Below are 18920 nucleotides of genomic sequence, written 5' to 3'. Positions count from 1 at the left end.
GTGTTAATGATTGGTACTGATTTTATCTTGGGTTCGGACACATTCCCCCTTGACATTTGGCCTCCAAGTGGCCAAACCTTCCTGGGGGCAGTTGTTTTCACAAACTGCAGGCATCAATTGTACAGTCAACTCTGACCTGCTAATACGGACACTGTCGGGACTGGCTCTAACTGTCCGTCTTACAGGGAGTTTAGTAAAATGACTGAGAAACGGCAGGGACAGGACTGACACCAGATGTCCGTCTTAAAGAGGTGTGTTTTATAGAGGTGTCCGTTAAGAGAGAGTTGACTGAATTATTGTTATATATTACTGCAATTGTTTTTTTCGCCCCCAGATAACGATTGCTCTCTCTTGACTCTGCAATACACCTCACTGAGATCACTCACTCCTCCCTGCTATTTTCGGTCTTTGTTGGGAGTCTGGGAACAAGTTAAAATCGACTTGTGCATGCGCACTTGATTCGTTTCAGAAACGCGGGAAAATTGTTCACGTGAGTAAAATCGATCGAAGAGATAAACATGGCGACTCTCTTCTCCTACTTCACCAAAACACCGAAATCTAAAAAGTCTACCTCGCCCATTTGCGGTGAAACGGCAGAGAAGAAAAAGAACAATTCGCCAAAAGAAGGAGCGAAGGGCTTTTCGCCAATCAATGAAGAAAAAGCGACGAAGAAATGCATAACTCCTCCGAAGCAATCGAACGAAGAGTCTCGCGATTCCACGGCGGCAAAAATTGAACTGTATGGAATATTGTGGGCGAAACTCGAAGGACATCCGTGGTGGCCAAGTTTGATATGTAATCATCCTACAAAAGGGGTTTATGAGCAAGGAGATAAATGTCATGTTCAGTTCTTTGGAGAGCCTCCAAGCAGAGCTTGGGTAAAGCGAAGGTACATTGTAAAAGTCTGCAGTTTTTGTGAGCTTTATAGTAAGCTAACATTGTCATCGATTAGTAGTTTAATTAATCAATTTCAAACATCTGAGTTAGTTAAATAGTTTAGTACAATAGTGTTTTAAAAGTTGAATCATTTAAGCTTTTGTGTAATCAGACGTAATTGTCTTTTGTTTTACTTCATAGGATTTAACTAAGCTGAGATTTTTTGTTCAAAATGCCACACCACAGGGCTTTTGTTAATGGTCAATAAAATTTAGAAAGTCCATTAAATGGTCAAAAGACCCCACTTAGGGCAGACATTTGCTGTCTGATCCCCTGGCTATGCCAGATCACCCTCCCCCATGTAACTCAACATTGATAGGTGCATAATTTTAACTTTATATTGTCAGGCTTTCAAGGGAGACCATCTTGGTGATGCTATTTAGGATATATTTTCTACAAATGCACACTATTTCATCACTGCTGTATGTGTATAAGATAATTAATTTATAAGATATTTTTAGGAGTAACATTGCATTCATGGTACATCTGTCTCCTTAGAATATATATGTTATAAACAAAAGGAGCTGTATGCCTAATAAATTTAGTATCAGGTTCCTTCAGGGGACTCCCATATGAAAGGGAAGGGTTGCTCACACAATGAGCTGGAACTTTTTTGCAAGTAATTTTATCCTTTTTTTCAGAAAAGTTAAACCCTTCTTGAAAGGTCACAACAATCAAGCAGTAGACCCTAGCGTTAAAAAGGCGGTAAAGCAAGCGGAGGAAGCTCTGTCACTTTCATTAGAACAGCGAAAGAAACTTGTCAATTGCTTAGCTTCTGATGAGGAAGAGGATCAAGAAGACTGTGATCAAACTATGCAATCAGATGACGAGAGCCCACGGAAAGAAATAAATGGACAGAAAAGGAAGAACAGCAGTCTTAGTTCTAAAAATGAAGACAGCGACGATGATGATGATAATGATGATGAGGTTACTGGAAGAAAGGTAGAAGTGAATTGAAAGATGTTTTGAAACAGAGTAATTAATGTGTGGTTCCAGTCCATGCCCCCCACGGAAGGGATTGCCCTCCCCCCCCCCCTCTCTGGTTCCATTTGCTTCATCATTCCTTTGTGGGTCTACCCCCCCCCCCCCCCCTTGTCCTCCCAGGAATTCCCAATCCCTTTCACAGTACTTGAAAAAAACTTCCAAGGCCTTCAGATAAGCAGTTCTCAAAATCCAGAGCTTGTCTTAGTGTTTACTTGTCTTGATATGATTAAATTATGGGTAGAGAATTTGCCTGGGGGCAAGTGAGCATGACAAGTCACTTGCCTGGCTGAAAGACCTGGGTTCTGATTTCTCTGTAGTCTCGACCTCCCACATGCATACTTTGATTTACTCGTTAATTTTGGACCTCAAATTAGCCTTCATGTAAAATTTACATTGTAGAAACAATTATTGTGCCATAGGAATGGTGTTTTACTAATAAGAGCTTTTTGCATGTTTGTATCTTTGACTGCAGCCTCTTTGTTTGATGCTTGCAAAATCATAATGGTAACGATACTATTTGTGACCTTGTTTTTTTATCTTTGTATACAGCATAACAGCAAACGCCCCAGAAGGAAAGCTGCATCAAAGAATAACAAAGTGAAGAAAAGGCGGGTAATAGAATCTGGCTCAGAGGACTCGGCAGGTAGGTGTAGAACTAAATACAAAATGCTCAGATAATCTTGACATTTTACTGTAAAGTTTACAGTCTTGACTTGAAAATTAATCGTCTATGTTTTGTAGAATGGAGTTTCAAGGTTTAAATTTCAAGTTTTGAGAGGCTTGTAGCTTGAATCACATGAAATTTGAAGCTCAGGACAAGATACTCAAAATTTTGGCCTTTCTTGTATGTAGACAAGTTGTTCTAGTTTCAAGTCACTATTAACTTACATTTGACAGGTACTGAGTGTATACCAAGAGAAGTGTTTGTTTTATTATCACACCACTGACAGATTAAAACATTACAAAGCTGATACATGTAGTTTTTGTGGTGCTGTGTTGGTCTTGCATATGGAGGTGAATTATTTTCGTAGCAAATTAATTTGTAAAGCTACAGTTACGTAAGCTCAGGGTTCCTACGGGTCACTGAAAACCTAATAGAGTCATAAATTTTAGAATTTCAATTTCCAGGCCTGGAAAGTCATGGATTCGAATTAAAGTTTGGGTCATGGAAAGTTATGAAAATGGAATTGATTGCAAAAAAAAATTAGGCGGGGCTTTTTGTGAATAAAAGGGTAAAACATATCCGGAATGAAGATAATTAATTTTTTGACACTTTTCCAAGAAAATGGTCAAATTTAGGTCATGGAAAACTTTGAAAAGTCATGGAATTTCAGGGTTGGAAATAACGGCCAGTGATTGGTAATTACCGATCAAGTTTACCAGAAAAAAAATTAAATAAAATTTAATACACTTAAAAATATAATTATATATTTAAGTGGTCAAATATTTATCATTTGCACCTTCACAAAAAATCACCTATCAATCTGTTTTTTTAATAATTCCCTTATTTCCAACCCTGGAATTTCAAAAGCTCAAAAGAGTACAAACCCTGGTAGCTTTCCAAATTCAAGTTGATAATAAGTACTGCAGATCAAAACATTATCCTCTTGCAAAAATTGTTTCAGATGATTATAAACCTGATGGGGATGATGATGACGACGACAGCTGTAGTAGTGGAGTTGACGAGAATGAGTTAGAAGATGAAATCCAATCAGAAGAGGATATTGAAGATATCACAGAAAAGGTCCAGAAAAATAAATACTAGTTATGCAACGCTTTCTCGTGGTATACTATGGAATATCCCACTTGTCACTTGTATTTTCTTCGTATACACACTCGCCTAAAGGCTCGTGTGTATACCGAGAAAATACAAGTGACAAGTGGGATATTCCATAGTATACCACGAGAAAGTGTTGCGTTACTATTTTATACCATGCCATAGAAAATACGCTCACTAAATTTCATCGAGAATAAGATCGCAGCGCACGATGGGAAGGTTGGGTTGAATACCGTCGAATATACAACGGCTTTCCTGTATTCTGATTGGCTGTATTTTCTATGGCATGGTATAAAATATTTTATTGTAAAAGTACGACAAGGGAAGCAAATTTTGTTTAGAAGCTGGGAGGGTCCCTTAACTCTTATTTCTGTTACATAAAGTGCCCGTAAATTTTATTAGTAAAGGGATGCCAGTCTATCACAGGTTATCTCCCTGGTAACCCCCAAGCATTTTGGTAGCCTTCTACAATGATTTTCCATCACTAATAATATAATTAAAAAGTAGTCGAGTTTTGCAAATCAAAAAAGGTACAGTCTGGTAGGTTCTAGGTAAAGTCTGCATTTGAGCCTAGTGGCCCATCAGGCCGAAGCTTATCTCAGTAGCATGAAGCAACTAGGAATATTTCTACTCCCACCTGCATGGGATGTTTGTCCATTCCAGGGTTACCTCCAGCAGTTAATTCATCAGTACCCATTTTAACACCTGGGTGAAGAGAGGCACTGTGAGAGTAAAGTGTCTAGCCCAAGAACACAACACAATGACCCCGGCCAGGGCTCGAACCTGGACTGCTCAATCAGGAGTCCAGCGAGCTAACCATTAGGCCTCCTGTTCATGCCTCCCTGATCAAATCAGAAATAAAAATGACAAAAAATGCATTAATGATGACATAGGAAATAAAAATGAATCTTGAATTAGCTTACCCTACTTTGAGCAACTAGGTCCAAGAATTTTTAAAATTTCTTCAAACACTTTTCAATGACACATTTTTATTCTTATCACAGTCATCTCGTAAGCGTAAAAGAGGCAGCACATCAACACCACATCAACAGAAAACAAAGAATCGCAAGCCTTTGACTCCATGTACTCCAGTTAGCAGTAAACCAGCAGTGTTAAGTACGCCGTCGCCTTCACTGCTGTCAGGATCGTTGGCAAATAAAGTATCAAGCTCAGCCACTAAAGCTGCAGAATCGTTGGCAAGATTCCAGATGAGCTCCTCCCCAGTTCCTGGCTCAAAGGCTGTTGATGAGGAGGGTACGGAAACTTATAAACACGAGAAGCTGGACTGGTTAAAAGAAGACAAGAGAAGGTACTGACGGAAATGAATCTAAGTGACTGGAGTGTTTGTTGTCAAGTTTGGGTTTTTAGTTTGACTTTAGGTATCTTAAGGAGTGCATGGTCACGCAGAGCTGTGCTCTAGCAGAGCCCGGATGCCACAGGCGACTCGCTTTTGTCTTTGGGCGACTTGTACAACTTTGCTATCATGATAGAGCTGGGCACCCTGCAATTATTCTACATGTAAGAGCACAGCTTTGTCATGACATAAACAGATAAAATGCTGGTCACAAAAATAAAAAAAATGAATCATTATTTTTTATGGTCAGGAAATTTAGCACTGCTGTGTTAATTGAGGGCAGTTAATGAACAAACATAATATTGTAAATAGAACCGAAACTTGTTTAACACCCAATTTGATGGGAGACTGACAAGTCATAAAGCTATTTACATAGCCAGTTTAAGGAGGAATTGAATAGGGGAGTACTAAAAACAAATCCAGTAGCCGGTGTAAGGATTTGAACCCAGGACCTCCAGGGCCCAGTTATTCAAAGGGTGGATGACGCTATCCACCAGATAAATTGCTATCCAGTGGATAAATGTTAACAAAACATACTTCCCCCCCCGGGGGGCCGCCACCCCCCCCCCAAGGGGGGAAACCCCCGCCCAACCCCCCCCCCCCCCCCCCCCGCCGGGAAAAAAAATTTTCCTCTTCTTTCGTTCCTCAGCCAGCGGAAAACCACACACCCTATCCACTGGAAAGTGATTTATCCAGCGGATAGCGTTATCCGCCCTTTGAACAACTGGGCCCAGATCTCAAATTCAGCACCCAAAACCACTTGGCCATGTTGGCTCCAGACCAAATACCCCATTTCAATTCCTGGGTCACAAATTAAATGCAAGTTACAAGAAAAATCAACAAACATTCTGAGGGTAAAAAAAGTATTGATATCATACCATATCATAATTATTCCGGTACACATGTATACGTGTATAAAACACACACATGTATAAAACCAAAAACCGCCCCGCCACAATCAGATCAAGGGAATTGTGTACAAAGTCAAATGCAAAACATGTGATTTTGCCTATGTGGGAGAGAGCAAAGATCATGGAATTCGCGCGGCGCAGAGCACAAGCCTGGCACAAGATCTAAACGAAAGCGCAATAGATTTCGGAAACAACAGACATGACATTCATCCGGATTTGTAGAAATTTTAGAAAGAAATGTCAATGGCAACAACGCCTATTCCTAGAAGCGCACATTCTTCCAGGACATTACTGTGTGAATGAGCATGTGCATTTCCCACAAGTTTATTTAACATTGGGAACATCCCTAGAGACCGGGGTGTATAAAATACTTATTATGCAAAAATAAACAATTTTAACTCTGATGAAGGTAACAGAGAGTTACCGAAAATCAGTTTTTATACGTTTTTACCAACTTTTTTAAGATCAGATACAAACCAAATTTTATTACATGTATACGTGGTGGTTAGGAGAAGGGGAGATTTTATAATAATTATCAATAAATAAATAAATATTGTTACTTATTAACTTTCCTTTCACAACTTACCACACAGGACAAAATATTATTTTTGATACCGGTAGGATTGGTGGTGCTTTTAATCATACATGTATGAGGCCCTGCCAGGGGGGGTTTCCGTGTCGCTTGTCTAAATTTAAAAATGTTCCATGTCGCTGTTTTATCAAACTTCGCGTCGCTGTCGGTGGTAAACTTGAAGAAAAATTACTTGTCCTTGTCGGAATTTAAGTTTTTCCAAAAGGGTTGTCATTTGTCGCGATTTTATTTTATGTGCTATCGCTACTTTTTGGGCCAGGTCGCTTGTTGGAATTTACCCTGGCAGGGCCTCATGTATGTTATTTTTTTTTGTTCTAGAGACAAACATGGTAGACCGATGTCTCACCCTGATTATGATCCTAGGACACTACTGGTAAATGTCTACTTTTGTTTGCTGTATTATAATTTAACTGCTGTGCTTTTGCTGTTTACTTTGTAAATGTGGATAATTTCTGGGACAAATCCTTATTTAGGCTAGTTTGTATTTCTTTCACAGTGATAATGATAGAGAAGAGTTAGAGGGAAACTGACTTGTCTTTCTCAATTTTATTTGATCTTTGTAGATCTCACTTGGTGGTGGTGGTGGTACGGGGGGGGGGGGGGGGTCATTGCTGGACTCCATTCTTGTCCCCAGAGCCACTTTTCCCTCTTAGCTGACAGGGCCTGTGCACAAGAAACAAGTTGCTCTGGGGACACTGGCTACGAGGGACAAGTGGTTCTGGGGACGAAATGTATTGGACTCTTCAAATAATTTTATAGGTACCATACTTTACCCCTAGCTTAATCTGCTTTTGTAGCAGAGCTCCCAGCGGCCCAAAGGGCTGCAGAGCAGAGCCCCAAACCCATAGAAAATTAACAGAACCATGCCTTTGGTTTTTCATGGTCATCATGGCTAGCGGCATGGTTCACGGGGCATGCGCCTAGTGACAAGATGGTGGCCATACTCCAGAAATAGGTTGGTTAGGGGTTGGTTAAGGTTAACGAGAGCTTACATCTTTGATATTGGTTATTTATGTTATGATCGATTGACAGTTGTCAAATCAAGGTATCCGCTGACCAGTATTTCATGACCATATCGTTGGCTTAGATATAGAACTCATCGAAGTCAAATGTGTTTTTTGAAGTTTACATGTACCGCTGACCAAGCTATGGTTTGCATCAGATTACAGGCTCAAGTGCTATGTTAATTCTGTTTACGGTCAGCAAATTCAGATTTACAAAAAGGGTCAAGTAAATAACCGGGGAGCTCCGCTTCTTAGGCTTGGCTAAATCTATTTAATATATTTTGTTTACTTCTACAGGTTCCGTCATCTTTTCTGACCTCTAAGGAGGTAACACCTGTAAGTGTTCCATTTTGTCCTTGTTACTACTTACTAGGGTCAGTAGACTGTTTACAGTCCCCTATTTTTCGGTGAAGTTGTAGAGATCGTTTGTTGAGTCCGATGGGCTGCCATCTTCGTTCATGAAGCGAGCAAAAACTGGGGAGAGTGCAAAAACCCTGTGAGTAGGGTTATGGTGTATTTTTTCCACCACCGCCACCTACTCACAGGAATTTTGCACTCCCCTAGATTTCACTCATGTTTATGAACCAAGATGGCGACCCGTCTGACTCAACAATCGATCTCTACGACTTCACGGAAAAATAGGGGACTGTATACAGTCTATAGGGTCAGCATTTTGCTTTGGTATGTAACCATGCTTTTCTTGCTAGTTGCCATGTTTTCTTATCACAAGTGTGATTCATGTAGTTGAAGTTAAATCTGTGTTATCCTCGAGCCATCTGCCTTGGTTAGGCATACTAAGTTGTTGCCTTGAGAATAAAGTGGTTCCTGTGAATAACAATGGTGTTTATTTAATTTGTTTCTCAAAACTCCTCCAAGCGAATTAGTGCAACGTTGGAGGCAGCCACTGTCCTCCTTAAAAGAAAAACACTATAGCTGTGTCAGTTGTGGCCATGAGCCTAATTTTGTTCTTCCTTGTGTTTTCAGGCAATGAAGCAATGGTGGCAGCTAAAGAGTGACAACTTTGACACCATCCTTTTCTTCAAGGTATATGATACGATATATGAGTAATTAATGAATTGAAACTGAAATGTTTCTTAGTTTTCCAAATTGCACAAGATCTCTATCAAAAATGATACTTCCCCTTTCAGCTTTTTCCAAATATTTCATCCAATTCCAGTTTCACATTGTGATGCTTATTTATTTCAAAGGCATGCAATGCGTGCAAAGGGCTATGTAACTATAGCCCTTGGCATGTATTGTGTGATTGAGCTGCAGCTCTTTGCACACATTGCAGGCCATGGAACTACATAATAATAGTCCTGCCAGTTGTACTGTGTGAAGACAGCTTTGCATCATTCTTGTGATGCTTATATATTTCACAGGCATGCAATGCGTGCAAAGGGTTGCATAACTGAAGCCATTGGCATGTATTTATATAATGGAGCTGTAGCCCTTTTGCACTCATTGCAGGCCTTTGGAATCTTGCCAGGTGTACTAAGTGAAGAGGACGACTTGCAAAATTAAAAAGGAAAAATTAAAAAAATATATAAAAATTACCCGTATGTACATCTTTTTCCTGAGCCTGTTCATTTTACATCAGGTTGGCAAATTCTATGAATTGTATAATATGGATGCCACTGTGGGTGTCAAAGAACTTGGATTAATCTACATGAAGGTGATTATTGATAACATTATAATTGAAAGCCTGGAAGTAAGAACATCGCATCAAAATTTGGCTAAATTGAACATTTGTCAAAACAGCTCCGAATTTCGCATGCAAGATTGTTTATGTGTGCTAACGTTGCCGAGAATACTGCTGGCTGACTGTAGACAACATAAGCTTGTTTTTGTTTTGCATGTGCTATTTCTGAAAAATGGTGCTAAGAGCAGCGAAATGAAATTCAGGACAATGTTTAGCACATGTAAACAAACTTGCATGCAAAATTCGGAGTTGTTTTGACAAATGAATGTTTAATTTAGCCAAAATTCGATGTGTCATTCCTTCTCGCAGGCTTATCTAGCAGTCTTATCTATGGTTTATCTAGTGCGATCATTGGACAGGTTTCTAGGTACATTTACAAGATAAGGTAGCAAAAAAGAATTCCAAGAGTTAAATTAAATTAATATGAGTTTCACCAATATTAATCAAAGGTTTGTGTGGGTGTTATTTTTACACTGTAAAAATGATTAATACATTTTCTCTTTTTTTTTGCAGGGTACTTTTGCTCATGCTGGATTTCCTGAAATTGCATTTGGTCGATACTCTGACACTCTGATTCAGAAAGGTTACAAGTAAGCCACTGAAAAACCAAAAGTATAGTATACTGTAATAGTCTTAAAAGAAATGTTTTTTCTATTCCAGATGTTAAACACGATACATGCATGACATTTTGTACTTTTAAGTGTACGTTAAAGTGAGCTTCAAAAAGTACTTATAAGTATCTCTGCTAAGTTCCGAGAGTTTTGGATCAAGGAAGTGCCAGAAAATTGTCACATTAATCCGTCATCCATTGTTCTCTTTAGAGTGGCAAGAGTGGAACAAACTGAAACTCCAGAAATGATGAAAGAGAGATGCAAGAAAAGTATGATCACTTTCCTTTTCAATTGTCTGATTAATTTATTCTTTCCATACACTATGTTTGTATGTCTGCATGCTGACAAACAAATGTTCTAGGAACCAAACAAAGCTCCTCTCCTTCCCTTTTTCTATAACTAATAAAAGCAAGCGGAATAAAATGACTACCTCAAAAGCTAGTCCACTATTTCCAAGCAGATTTTCCAGAAAAATAATTATAATTACTCTTCCATTTGCTTACTTCCATTGAAATTTCTGGGAACTTGGTTAATTAAAAATGATAAGCACCCCTTAGTTTTGCCACAACACTCAGTTCACTAAGTAAGTTGATAATAAAGTTTTTATAATTATACCCACTTTTACTCCAGGTGGGCTGTAATTAACTCAGCTTCAAGGGGCCCATTTTGTAAATGCATTTAATTTTATTTATGAGAACATTTAATTTTATTATTTTTTTTATGAGAACTGGAAATATTTTGAATTTTTTTTACAGCTCATTCAAATGCAAGAAGTGACCAGGTTGTCAAAAGGGAAATATGCGCAGTAATAACAAAAGGTATTCATGTTGTCTTTAAATTTGCTATTTTCCTTTCCTGATAAAAAAAAAAAAAAAAAATTTTTTTATATATCTCTTCTTCCTCACTAGAAATAACACACAAAAAAAAAAAAAAAAAAAAAAAAAAAAAAAAAAAAAAAAAAAAAGAGAAAGAAAAATAAAAAGGAAATTAAGAAACGAAAAAAAAAAAAAATAAGAAAGGACAGGCCCCCAACCGGTGACCCCCGGAATAAAAAAACAACCCCCTAAACCACCCGCCACGCTTGCCTGCATTGTTTTGCTAACAGCTAGGTAAAAGGAAGATAAATAATCTTGATTTGTTTATTATACCATTTAAGTAAGCACTTTCCTCAAAACCAGTGGTCACAAATTTAATTACTGGACACAGTGACATACATTATATATTTTGGCCCACAATTATTCCTTCTCCTCCTCCCCCCCCCCCCCCCCCCATACCTTCCATGCACCCATGCACCAGGAGACAAAATATAGAGTCAGTGAATCCGTTTGGGCAACTTTATAAAATGCATTTGAGATCCTGAGGACTTGAGAGAAGCCTCTAGGCTGGGAGGGAGCGTTATAGTGGCAAACCTTACAAGCAAAAAAATTATTTACCGTTAAGTTTAAATCCAGGATGCAAGTTACACTGGTTATATTTCTGCAGGAACAAAGACGTACAGCTTTCTAGATGGGGATTGCACTGAGAGTGAAGCAGCATATCTTTTAGCCATTTCTGAAAAGGTAATATTTATAATGACGCTATTCTGCTGTCAGTGTAGTGTGTATAGCGATTTTTTCCTGCAAATGTACTCATCTCATCTTGTTGGCCATGACATCAGCTTTTGAAAAAAATTGTTGTGTCCAGTCTTGCAAGGAACTGGCCTGAGATTTAAGGTTTCAGATGACAATGTGTGGGTACAATTTTATTACTTAATTTAATTTTATGTACTAATGCTGTAATAGAACATCACACTGTACTCAATCACATGCTGATTGATGTATCTACTTTTTTCATGTGTATAGACTACCCACATTAACAGATTTTTTCTGATTTGAATGTTGTTGGCGTTCGCTAAAACTACCGGTAGTTAATTATTGTTAGTCGCGTTGCGTCGTTTCATTCCCCGTAGGCTCGGATGTCATATTCCTCGTGCTCGCTGTTAGTCGAATCTTGTCATTTCCTAATTATTTTTTTTTTTTTACAACGTTTGGGCCTCCTCAATCTCTATTCGGAGACAATTTATCTTGTCAATAAATTTTGTTTCGTTTCTGGCCCAAACGTTGTCAGCGTCTTTACTCCCAACTCAGTGTTGAGCATTATGTAAATAATTTGAATGTTGTTGGCGTTAGCTAAAACTAGTTAATTATTATTAGTCTCGTTGCATCATTTCATTCCCCGTAGGCTCGGATGTCATATTCCTTGTGCTCGCTGTTAGTCGAATCTTGTCCCCTCCCTCCCTTCCCAGGGGACAATTTATCTTGTCAATAAATTTTGTTTCGTTTCTGGCCCAAACGTTGTCAGTGTCTTTACTCCCGTCTCAGTGTTGAGCGTTATGTAAATAATTATATTTTTTTAGGGCTCTGATGATGTTTCTGGTGGTGAAAGTGTTTACGGTGTTTGTTTTGTGGATACATCAATTGGAAAGTTTCATGTGAGCCATAGAATAATTCCTTTATTTATAATTTAGAAAAATTAATGGTAAATTTATGTTGATTACCATGGCAACAGCTCTTGGATAGTGTAGTGTATCAGTAAGATAAAAGACAGATTTAGCAAGAGAACGGGAACATCAGTTGACGACGGCGCGCGCATTAAAACACCCATATATGGGTAGCGTGCGCATAAAAACACCATACATGGCATTTTAAGCGCGCCCTCCACTGACGTTCCCGTTCTCTTGCTAAACTGTCTAAAGAGTATAACAAAGCACAAGTTTTGGTTTTTTTAAAAAATTACCGATTGTTGCTGTACAGCTGTAAAGCTCGGTGAATCTTCTTTCTTTAATAAAACTTAAAAAGAGATGCAGTCATATATTTTTTTTATTGACTCAATTCACTTCAATCTGTTTACTTGTTAGTTCCTTATGCACTATTGATAGTACTTATGCTTACATGTAAAAATAAAGTAAGAAACAAATCACTGTCAAGCTTAAGCAGCTACCCTTTATTAAATGTCCTTTTGCCTATTTCCTGTGGTTGACTGCTTGTTTGACTGTATTATTTTTTTTCCTTTTAGATTGGACAGTTTCAAGATGATCGTCAGTCGTCACGTCTGCGCACCCTTGTGGCCCATTATACACCTGTTCAGGTGAAAATCTTTATGATTATAGTATTTAATATGTATATTTATACCATGCTATAAAAAATACAGCCAATCTAAGTACAGAAAAGCCGTTGTATATTCGACAATATTCAACTCAACCTTCCCATTGTGCACTGCTGTGAAATTACAAGTGTCTCATGGGACTGATTGACTGATGGCTGTCATTCTTTTAAGGTCTTTGTTGTGCTACCGTTATATAACATATCACTTAATGACTTGTCCCTTGGGAAACCAGTTAATTTTGTTTCCTGAGAATCTCAATGTTTTCGTTGGCTTGCTTAAAGGTTTTGTGTCCTCGTGGAGGTTTAACGCTAAAGACACAGCATGTTCTCAACCACGAGTTAATGTCCTCCATGAAGGAATATCTGACACAAGGTGGGTAAAGAACAAAACTTTAAAACTGCTGTAGACTGTCAAGTTAAAATACGAGTCTTGGAAACCCTTTCTGAACATCCCCCCTCCCCAAGAAAATAGACCCCCCCCCCCCACCAGTCTCACACGCAAATATCTTTCCCTAAAAGAACTCCCCTCCCTAGGCCCCATCCGACCCTTCACCCAAATATAAGCCCAATGACCCAGGAAAAATAATGAATTGGTTTAAACTTCCTAAAATCTAAAGAAAACCCTGTGAATTAGATTTAGTTCCTAATTAATTAATGCATTTCGTCTAATTACAAATGTAGAGCTACCTACTGTAGAGCTAGCCTGTGAATACAGCCGCCTCTCATTCGCTTCCCGCAATGAAGGCATTTGGCTCTTCGTAGCGGGAAGCAAATGAGAGGCGGCTGTATTTGCAGGCTACTGTAGAGCTTGTTTTCCTAACTTTATTTTATTTTTTACATTATTTTCAAAGTCATTATTTGCTCCTAGATTGACTATTTTCTATCTTGAGTGAAAACATTTTGTTCTTGTTTTGATGATTTTAGTTAGCAGAGAATATTACCGGTATTTTGCACTATAGGAGACCAACCATGTTTGAGGTGTAAAATTGTTTTATTCTTTGCAGGGTCACAGTTCTGGGAGGCAGGCAAGACATTGAAAGTCCTGGCTGAGAAACAGTATTTTGATGAAAACAAGAAGAGCACAGAAAATCCTGTCAAGGTTAGTTGAAGGATCATAAGAAAAACACCAAAAATTTAAGATGACCTTGAACAATGTTAGTGATTAATTCTTGCAGTTTTTATATTCAAAGTACAGCACATTTCACTGTGTCAATGAAAGTTATGTGATTTTTTTTATTTCTCAGAGATGGCCAGATGTTTTAAAGAAGTTGACTGACGGAGGTGAGGATAACTACAGTAACTGTAAAAAGCTAAGAGATAAACATCTTGTTTCCCTACAATATTGTTCAGGGTTCAGCTATCGTAAAACCTGGTTCACACATATCAAAACCAAACGCAAACACAAAATTAATGCAAGCTTGATGTTTACATGTAGAATGCAAACACAAGGAACAGAAGATATGCAGATCCAAAAATAATTATGCAGGTGTAGTTGAAGCCTTTTTCCAAGATGATGGACAGGTCATGCTTTGCTTGCATTTATATTTGCGCTTGAACTTGCGTTAGCAATGTTCACACCTGAAGTGAGGTGTGAACATTCCTAGCACTTGCATTGTGCTAGTTCACACATATTTTCCCTTGCATTTGCATTTGCACACGTGAAAGAGGCTAATTAGTCTTGAAGCACAAGCTGCAGTTGTGCTTATACATGTAAAGCTGGTGATAGCAGGGCTGCAAATAATTATTTTCACTTGAAAGGACATATGTCCTACTAAGACACCATCTTGGTCGGACAAAACAAAATTGTGGTCGGATATCACCAAAAACAAAAGGTTGAATTTTATTTATCGTTGCTATAAAATGATTTACGATCAAAAAATTGTCCAGATATCATGTCCGACCACACTTGGGATTTCGTCGGACATTAGCAAATTTTGGTTGGCCAATGTCCGATGACTGACTGTTATTTGCAGATCTGTGATAGTACTCACTCACTCATTCCTCTTTGCTCCCCTCAGAGCATAGGGCCATGGATATTAAGAAATACTGACAGTACTTTGAAATTTCTGTTTCTAACTTGTAGCCCTTTACACAATGCTAGTGTTAGGTTTGTAATCCACTTCCTTGTCTTATTGTAGATCCTCTGGGCTTGATGCCTGGTGAAGGCAGTGAGCTGGCTCTAAGTGCCCTTGGTGCTGTTGTGTGGTAAGATTTAAAAACATACCGGTAATTATTTTTATGCTTACAGCTGGCCTTTCTTTCTTACAACTTTTTAATTACATTAACATTTAAAATATTTGTTTTTGTTGGTTAACCATAAAGGTATCTACAGAAATGTCTCATAGATGAAGAGGTCCTGTCAATGGGGAACTTTGAGGTAAAGTGTACAATATATTGTGGATAGATTTCTTGTTGGTTAATATTGTAAAACCATAGACCCAATGCAAATATGGCTGCCGTTAGTTTTCGGCTCCCAGAAGAATCATTTGTCAACAAAATTAAATCACTTTTAATTAACTTAAAGTTCAAGTCAAAGTAAATCAATGAATGAAGTTTAAAGGCTTAAAAGTTTTATCTAATGGGAAGTTACAGGGACATTTATACGGCCAAAAACATGAAAGCGAGGCTAGGCAGGCCAAGGTATCTTTTTCCACACAAAACCCTGAAAATTTCAAATGAGTCACAAATCTGCAGCCTTTTAACCAAAAACACTGAAACGTCTCAGTTTAGCATATTATTCCATATATTTTCAAGGGTCACCATCAGCATTTTCAGAAACTTGACCAAACAAAAGAAATGAATGCCAACCAATTTTGCATAAGGTCTATGACTGCTCATTTTGGAGTCCTGCCCCCCCCCTGTGCTACCCATCAGGCCACCACACCTTCCAAACTCTAAACCAGTAAAGGGGGAAGCCTCAAGCCAAGGGGCCCATACTGCTGGAGCTTATCCCGGTTTCCGTACGTAGCATTAAGCGGCTAGGAATATTTCTACTCCTCCTGAATGGCAGATATGTCCAGGATTGAACGCAAATGAGATGCATGTTCTTCGTGACAGGCATCACAAAGTGTCCTCATTAACAAAAGTTCACCAAAACACACCAAATTCTGTCAAATATGAAGTAATATGGAAATTTCAAATAACACAGTCAAACATGAAGTACTTAATAAACAATACTTGTGTTCAATCCTGGACATAAGTGCTGAATGGGATGCTAGTCCATCACAGGGTACCCTCCCAGTATTATGTTGTCGGTACCCATTATTTTATACACTTGGGTGGAGAGAGGCACTTTAAGAGTAAAGTGTCTTGCCCAATAACAAAACACAGCGATCCCAGTCAGGACTCGAACCTGGACTGTTCAATCCGGAGTCCGACGCACTAACCATTAAGCCACCGCGCCTCCCCTAAACCAGTAAAAAAAGGTAAGGTTAAGTCTGTCTCCGAGCCAAGCGGCCCACACTGCCGAAGCTTATCCTGGTTTCCGTAGCATTAAGCGGCTAGGAGTATTTCTATTCCCCCCTGAATGGGATGCCAGTCCATCGCAGGGTTCCCCCCCCCAGCATTATGTCGCCGGTACCCATTTATACACCTGGGTGGAGAGAGGCACTATGAGAGTAAAGTGTCTTGCCCAAGAACACAACACAGTGACCCCGGCCAGGGCTCGAACCCGGAATGCTCGCTCCGGAGTCCAACGCACTAACCATTAAGCCACCGCCCCCCCCCCTCCCCCCTAAACCAGTAAGTCGTGTATTTAATCTGTGTTTACATTGAAAAATAAAATTTAAACTAGTTTGAAAAATTTAAAACCCAAGATAAATTTAAACCACAAAACTTAAACTTTGTGACTTATTTATTTCTGTTTTACAGGAGTACACACCTTTGGACAGCTCTCCTAGCAGTGGACAGAGCACAACATTTACAAAAGGAAGACAACACATGGTACGTACAGTTACAATTTCACTAATTTTAAGCCTAGTCAAAGTATCAAGATGGATAGATCAGGTCAGGGAAAAAATTAAAAACCACTTTCTCAGTTGGCCCAGGGGGGTACTTGCAGTATACATGACGGGGAGGTCCGACATATTTTTTTGGGTTGAAAATTTACACCCTCGGTATTTTTTTGGGTCGAGAGATCTGTCATGTATTTTTTTAGCTCTTAAAGTCTGTTTGATTGAATAAATCAGTATCAAGGTGCTAGGTCTTGTACTTTTTGGGATAGAAAATTTTGTTGGTCCAGGTATTTTTTTGGGTGTAAAATTTCAGGCTCATGTATTTTTTTGGGTTCGCAATATGAAGCTCCGTCAGACCCCCCCCCCGTCATGTATACTGCAAGTACCCCCCTGGGTCAGTGGGCCAGTAAATTTTAGTTTTCACTTAACCCCACTTAAATATTTCTTGCTGTCACTGAGACTTGACAGACAACTGAAGTTAACTTCACTTACCCAAGAGCAAATTTACTTGCCCTGGCCAAATGGACCTGGGATTTTTCCTGCCCTGTAGATATATTCATTTTAGCACAATAGATTTTAAAGCTTCAAGCTTGTGAGGTTGTCTACACATTCAACCAAAAATTAAAATGAATAAAGTCAAGTCTGTCTTGTTTCTTCAAAAGTGAAAAGTTAAGATGGTTCATCATAATTATCTAACACAATAATTATTGTGTGAATTTTCACACTTCTCTCAGAAAGAAATTTTGTTATATGCCGAGTATTATAAAAATGCACGAAAGATCTTATTCATTCTGTGACCCCAGGCCTCGCAAATGTTCACATACTGATAGGATTAGTTTTCATTGTTTATTTGCAAAACTGTGTCAAAAGAATTGATGGACAGGTATAATTCAAACGCTGTTGTGTTGACACTCATTTTTGTTTTGTTTTTTGTTCACAGATTCTCGACAACATTAGTCTGACCAACCTTGATATTCTCCCATCTGGACCTGATGTCACAGCTGAGGGAACTCTGTTGGAAAGAGTCGATCACTGCTCTACACCATTTGGTAGGTACATTCATTATTTAATAATAAGGTACATGTAAATTGGAGTAGTACTTTCGCTCGCATCTAAGTGTGAACACTGGCTGCTGAAACATGATCTAATTGGGTATCAAACATGGCATGATTTGTCATCAAACGTGCAACTTTTGCACTCAAAATGCTCACCATAAACACTGAGTACAGGCAAAACTTTGTTTCAAGTGAGCCTGCAAATGCATATCGACACAGATCAGGAACAATCTGTCAGTAGAAGTCTTCATATCCAATCTTTCTGCCATTTTGAAACCAGAATGTGTTGAATTTTCGGCGTGAAAGTTGCCATTATGGTCTGCCAAGCTTAAACGTTTGATGGCTAATCATAACACGTTTGATACCCAATTAGATCATGTTTCGGTGGCGAGTGTTGAGGCTTAGATTCAAGCGACAGTAATTTATTTGTTTTTCTACAGGCAAACGGTTATTCAAGCAGTGGCTTTGTGCACCTTTGTGTAATCCATCGTCAATCAATGACAGGTAAGTACAGCATATCCAGCAATGTTATGTACATACGAGTGCATGTATGTAACTGCTTGAACACTAGACATGTATGTGATAGGGTTGTGAATAATTGTGAGATTGTGCATAGCAAGCTTGTGTGGTTGTCATGTCAACTGGAATGATGACTAAAACATAGAAATATTTAAAGCTGATTTCCAGTCCGTACTGCGCAGACTCGGGGTTTGTTTACGTTTTTGTTTTGAATTCGTTGAAACGTTACACTTCGGTGACAGCATACATGACGTTTTTTAGTCCGCCATTACAGTTCGTTTCGTTCAAGAATTTCCAATGAGCTGAAATGTCGGTTTGAAATAGCGTCAAGGTTCTTCTACTCGTTATTATTTGTTCTGCAAGGATATCTGGCGTTAAT

The 18920-nt window shown here is 38.7% G+C and overlaps 2 protein-coding genes across 6 annotated transcripts in view; one reads left to right on the top strand and one right to left on the bottom strand.

The window, feature by feature from the left end:
• Positions 1 to 18920, bottom strand: part of LOC144664765 (methyltransferase HEMK2-like) — a 206513-nt gene that overhangs the window by 153447 nt on the left and 34146 nt on the right. The window lies entirely within an intron of this gene.
• The window catches only part of LOC144664623 (DNA mismatch repair protein Msh6-like), a 32837-nt gene continuing 14389 nt past the window's right edge, over positions 473 to 18920 (top strand). For 2 of the 3 annotated variants that reach the window (XM_078525768.1, XM_078525769.1), the window contains exons 1-23: positions 473 to 889; positions 1578 to 1878; positions 2470 to 2563; positions 3546 to 3664; positions 4702 to 5006; positions 6873 to 6927; positions 7856 to 7894; positions 8543 to 8602; positions 9159 to 9233; positions 9774 to 9850; positions 10082 to 10140; positions 10627 to 10689; positions 11354 to 11430; positions 12267 to 12341; positions 12926 to 12997; positions 13297 to 13387; positions 14019 to 14113; positions 14259 to 14295; positions 15153 to 15219; positions 15337 to 15391; positions 16885 to 16956; positions 17908 to 18016; positions 18463 to 18526. In XM_078525768.1, coding sequence (XP_078381894.1) covers positions 519 to 889; positions 1578 to 1878; positions 2470 to 2563; positions 3546 to 3664; positions 4702 to 5006; positions 6873 to 6927; positions 7856 to 7894; positions 8543 to 8602; positions 9159 to 9233; positions 9774 to 9850; positions 10082 to 10140; positions 10627 to 10689; positions 11354 to 11430; positions 12267 to 12341; positions 12926 to 12997; positions 13297 to 13387; positions 14019 to 14113; positions 14259 to 14295; positions 15153 to 15219; positions 15337 to 15391; positions 16885 to 16956; positions 17908 to 18016; positions 18463 to 18526 — 2432 coding nt within the window. In that variant the 5' untranslated portion in view covers positions 473 to 518. The remainder of the gene's footprint in view (positions 890 to 1577; positions 1879 to 2469; positions 2564 to 3545; positions 3665 to 4701; positions 5007 to 6872; positions 6928 to 7855; positions 7895 to 8542; positions 8603 to 9158; positions 9234 to 9773; positions 9851 to 10081; positions 10141 to 10626; positions 10690 to 11353; positions 11431 to 12266; positions 12342 to 12925; positions 12998 to 13296; positions 13388 to 14018; positions 14114 to 14258; positions 14296 to 15152; positions 15220 to 15336; positions 15392 to 16884; positions 16957 to 17907; positions 18017 to 18462; positions 18527 to 18920) is intronic. The other variant, XM_078525767.1, reaches the window with a different exon arrangement.

This window comes from Oculina patagonica, chromosome 9 (genome assembly GCF_052425735.1).
Source record: "Oculina patagonica isolate OP01 chromosome 9, crgOcupat, whole genome shotgun sequence".
Lineage (NCBI taxonomy): Eukaryota > Metazoa > Cnidaria > Anthozoa > Scleractinia > Oculinidae > Oculina > Oculina patagonica.
This window is presented reverse-complemented; position numbering and strand designations above follow the sequence as displayed.